Below are 4,989 nucleotides of genomic sequence, written 5' to 3' on the forward strand. Positions count from 1 at the left end.
CCCTCAAATTGGTCGGACCCTAGGTCTACTTGTTCTGGGGGCATAGAAGGGGGTTTTGCTTTAGAGCGGGTACTTTTCCTGGTGGAGGCAGATGGGTTCTTGGAGTGTTTAGCCATTGAAGGATAGTGGTTTGAGTACAGCTTCGGAGAAGGGTTTTCTAGATGATAGAGATGAAAGTGATTGAAAAGAGATCTCCGCCTTAAAAAGAGGGATTCTGAACCTTCTAATGGTTAAGTATAGAAAAGGAAAAGGCGTCAGTTGAATAGACGTGATGATTCGCTTTCCATCTTTGAACGGCGCAACTGATGTGAAAGAAGAGGAAAAGAGAGGGAAAACGGAGGCGTAATTAATGCAAAAGTAAGAGACAATTATTAAACCTACAAAAGTAACCGGATTACACATAGGTCCTATAAGTTATTATTAATGCAAGTAATACCAAGTAATTTTCTCATAGCACAAAACCTATCCTCTAATAAAGGCTTAGTAAAAATATTTTCTAATTGATCAGTTGTTCGAATAAAAGATATTTCTATGTCTCCCTTAAGAACATGATCTCTAATAAAATGATGCTTGATGTCTATATGCTTTGCTCTAGAATGATGCACAGGATTTTTTGAAAGACATATAGCACTAGAATTATCACAGAAGATTTGAATAGGCTTAAAAAATAGTTCATAGTCACCAAGTTGATGAGACATCCACAGTGGTTATGCACAACATTGTCCAATAGCAATGTATTCAGCTTCAATCGTGGATAGTGCAACTGATCCTTATTTTTTACTGTTCCAAGATATCAAAGCTTTGCCAAGCAATTAACATGCCCCACTCGTGCTTTTTCTGTCTTCCTTATCACCTGCAAGATCAGCATCTGAAAAACCTTCTAATTTAAAAGTGTTAGAGCGAGGATACCATAATCCATGGGAGACAGTTCCAATGAGATATCGAATGATTCTTTTTACTGCAGTCAGGTGAGACTCCTTAGGAGCTGACTGAAACCTGCCACATTTACAAACGCTGAACATAATATCTGGTCGACTAGCAGTTAAATAGAGAAGAGAACCAATCATTCCACGATACTTAGTTTCATCAACAGATTTTCCTTGTTCATCTTTGTCGAGACTTGTTGAAGGACTCATTGGTGTGCCAATAGCTTTGGCACTGCTCATGCCGAATTTTTGGGTCAGCTCCTTTGTGTATTTAGTCTGACATATGTATGTTCCTTCTTCAGATTATTGAATTTGAAGTCCAAGAAAGAATGTCAGTTCTCCCATCATACTCATTTCGAACTCACTTTGCATAAGATTTGAAAATTCCTTGCACATAGAGGATTAGTACTACCAAATATAATATCATCAACATAAATCTGAATAATGAGATTACCTTCTGATAAACAGAGTAGTATCTACCTTACCTCTTGTAAACCCATGATCAATAAGAAAAGAGCTTAATCTTTCGTACCATGCTCGTGGAGCTTGCTTCAGCCCGTACAGTGCTTTAGTTAGCTTATACACATAATATGGAAACTCTAAGTCTACAAACCCAGGGGGTTGCTTCACATATACTTCCTCTTCAATGAAGCCATTTAAGAAGGCACTTTTAACATCCATCTGAAATAACTTGAATCCTTTAAAAGATGCATATGCCAACAGAATGCGTATAGATTCCAGTCGAGCTACTGGGGCAAAGATTTCATCATAGTCGACTCCTTCTTGTTGTGAATATCCTTGAGCAACTAATCTGGCTTTGTTTCTTACAACTTTTCCATCCTCATTGAGCTTATTTCTGAAGACCCACTTTGTCCCTATCACAGGAACGTTTTCAGGTTTGGGTATCAGTTTCCATACTTGATTTTTGTCGAATTGATCTAACTCATCCTGCATCGCTTGCATCCAACTTGAGTCTTTAAGAGCTTCCTCTATTTTCTTTGGCTCAATTTGAGAGATCAATGCTATGTTTGCTTTCTTCTTGAGAGCTCCCCTGGTTTTCATTCCTTCATTTGGATCTCCTATGATGAATTTTTGAGGATATTCAGGTTCACTTCTCCATTCGTTTGGGCGAACTGTATGAGTAGTCGACTCCTTCAGCGGTTCTGGTGGATTATTGCTGGTTTCATTAGTTGACTCTATCACGGCTTCAGATCAATCAGTCGACTTTTGTGATTTGCTTGTCTCCTGATTTTCTTGAATTTTATCTTCATCACCTGCAATAATACCTTTCTCGACCGAGGAGTTATTTTCATCAAATATAATATGCACAGATTTTTCCACACGCATCGTGCGTTTGTTGTATACTCTAAAGGATCTACTATTTAATGAGTAACCCAGAAAAATACCTTCATCACTTCTTGAATCAAATTTTCCAAGATTGTCCTTACCATTATTGTGAATGAAACACTTACTTCCAAAGGGATGAAAGTAACTAATATTAGGAAGTTTACCTTTCCACAGTTCATAAGGGGTTTTCTTCAGAATTGGCCTTATGAGACATCGTTTGAGAATGTGACATGTTGTACTGACTCCTTCTGCCCAGAAATGGTTTGGTAGAGAATGATCTAGTAGCATCGTTCTTGCCATATCTTATAGTGTTATATTTTTTCGTTCCACAACACCATTCTGTTGGGGTGATCTTTGTGCAGAGAAATTATGAGTATATCCTTGATCATTACAGAAGTCTTCGAATGCTCTGCTTTCAAATTCTCCTCCATGATCACTTTGTATTGTTGTAGTCAGATCTTTCAACCTTCTTATAGAAAACCTCAAAGTTTCTTAACGCTTCATCCTTATGAGATAAGAAAATCACCCAAGTAAAACACGAATAATCATCAACAATAACAAAAGCATATCTTTTTCCTCCTATGCTAGCAGTTCTAGTAGGCCCAAATAAATCTATATGAAACAATTGTAGGGTTTAGAAATGGATACAATATCCTTATTTTTGAAAGAGTTTCTAGTTTGTTTTCCAATTTGACAAGCATCACATATATGATTTCTAGAGAAATTCAATTTTGGCAAACCAATAACTAACTCATGCTTGGAGAGTTTTTCAATCAGATGCATGCTTGCATGACCAAGTTTCCTATGCCATAGCCAGGGATCATCAGATATTGAAGTTAAACAGATATGACCATCAATATTTTCAAAACCATTAAGAATGTAAACATTTCCATACTTTTTACCTGGGAGGATTGTTTTACCTATCTCATCTTCAATAACACAACCTGTTTTCTTAAACTTTACCTCATATCCTGAGTTGCATAGCTGACTTATGCTTAGAAGGTTGTATTTGAGCCCATCAACTAGATAAACCTCAGTGATATCATAATTGTTATTGAAGGGGATCGTTCCGGTACCCATTATTTTTCCTTTTGAATCATCGCCAAACTTAACGCTTCCTCCGTCTATTTATGTAACTTCTTTGAACAGGTTTTTATCACCTGTCATGTGGCTGGAACACGTCACTGTCTAAGTACCATTTTCTTTTACAATTTCTTCGGTGGTGTTCCTGCAAAACATAGTGATCACTTTCTTTTAGGTACCCAAGCTTGCTTGGGTCCTGGTTGGTTAGTGTTACTAGGTTCAAGATCATTTTTGGGTTTCCAGATCCATCCTGAAATATTAGAGTTACGAAAACGACAATAAGAATATTTATATCCACTTTTATTGCAGTAGTGACATGTAATTCCTGACCCATTTTTGGGTCTTTCAGTTGTGTTAGTACTAGTGGACTCAGTTCTGGCTTGTCCTTTTCCAGTTGACTTGTAAGTCGTCTGGTTTGACCTGATAGAACTGTGACTGGTGGATTTGCGCATGCCATTGAGTTGCATTTGCAATTCCTTCAAGCTCTTCTTAAGTACTTCTTTTTCGATTTCACATACTTCATGTTTGAGTTTCCAGTCTTTTACTTCTTTGTTGAGTCTCTTTAGTTCATCCATCATTTTTTGAGACTCTTTCAAAGTGAGATCAAGAATATCCTGCAATTCATTACATCTTTCACAATTATAAGACCTTACCTCGCTTGTTTCACCTCGAGCCATGAAGCAGTTTTCATTGTTATCTTTGCATTCATCGTCTGAAATATCCTCGTCTGTCCAGCATCCTGAAAGTTTGTTCATATCGTTTTCCAGAATTGTCATGAAGCAAAGATTTGCTACTTCTTCGTGTTCTAAACTGTCTTCATCACTCCAGCTTCCAAATGATTTGTTTTTGTTGAAACCTCTGGAGATTTTTCTTTTTAGATCTGGACATTCAGCTTGAATATGTCCAAATCTTTCACACTCATAGCATTTTCCATTATTCTTATCTTGTTCGTTGTATTGCCTGGTTTGCCTAGGTGGAATCCTTCCTCTTCTCGTGTTTCTAAATCTTCTCATTAAGCCATCCATGTTTCTTGACATCATGGCAATTTCTTCTTGAAGAGCTTCAGGATCATCATTGATATCATTCTCTGCTATCTCAATTGTGGCCTTGAATGCAACTGTTTTCTTCTTTTCTTCTTGGTTTGTTTTCTTGAGATGCGTCTTTTTGAAGGCTATGAGTTCTCCACGAAGTTCATCATAAGATAATTTATTCAGATCCTGTGATTTAAGTGTGACTACTTTAGTTTGTATTGGTAAACTTCTAAGAATCTTTCTAACTTGATCACCACTTGAGTATGGTTTGCCGAAAGCTTTTAGGTCGCTAATGATTTTACTGAATCTGGCAAACATTTCCTCAATGGATTCTCCTTCTTTCACCTGGAAGAGTTCGTAATCGTGACCAACATGTTGATATGTGTTTCCTTCACTTTGCTGGTTCCTTCGTATGTAACTTCAAGCTTATCCCACATTTCTTTGGCTGTATCACAGCTGGAGATTTTTTCATATTCTTCACCACTTATAGCATTGTAGAGCAAATTTCTTGCCTTGTTTTTGACTTGCACAACCGCCATTTGCTCATCTATATATGAGTCTATATCTTCAGGATCAGCAAGAGGTTGAGTAGCAGCCGGCAG

At 37.3% G+C, this 4,989-nt stretch overlaps 1 protein-coding gene across 1 annotated transcript; it reads right to left on the minus strand.

The window, feature by feature from the left end:
- Positions 1-793: 793 nt before the first annotated feature.
- On the minus strand, positions 794-3,353 carry LOC109210303. Its single transcript, XM_019373706.1, has 5 exons — positions 3,014-3,353; positions 1,755-1,990; positions 1,381-1,607; positions 927-996; positions 794-853 (listed from the first exon to the last, which is right to left on the minus strand). The coding sequence occupies exons 1-5, from the start codon at positions 3,351-3,353 to the stop codon at positions 794-796; spliced, it is 933 nt and encodes a 310-aa protein (XP_019229251.1).
- Positions 3,354-4,989: the final 1,636 nt, after the last annotated feature.

The sequence above is a fragment of the Nicotiana attenuata genome, unplaced genomic scaffold (genome assembly GCF_001879085.1).
Source record: "Nicotiana attenuata strain UT unplaced genomic scaffold, NIATTr2, whole genome shotgun sequence".
Classification (NCBI taxonomy): Eukaryota; Viridiplantae; Streptophyta; class Magnoliopsida; order Solanales; family Solanaceae; genus Nicotiana; species Nicotiana attenuata.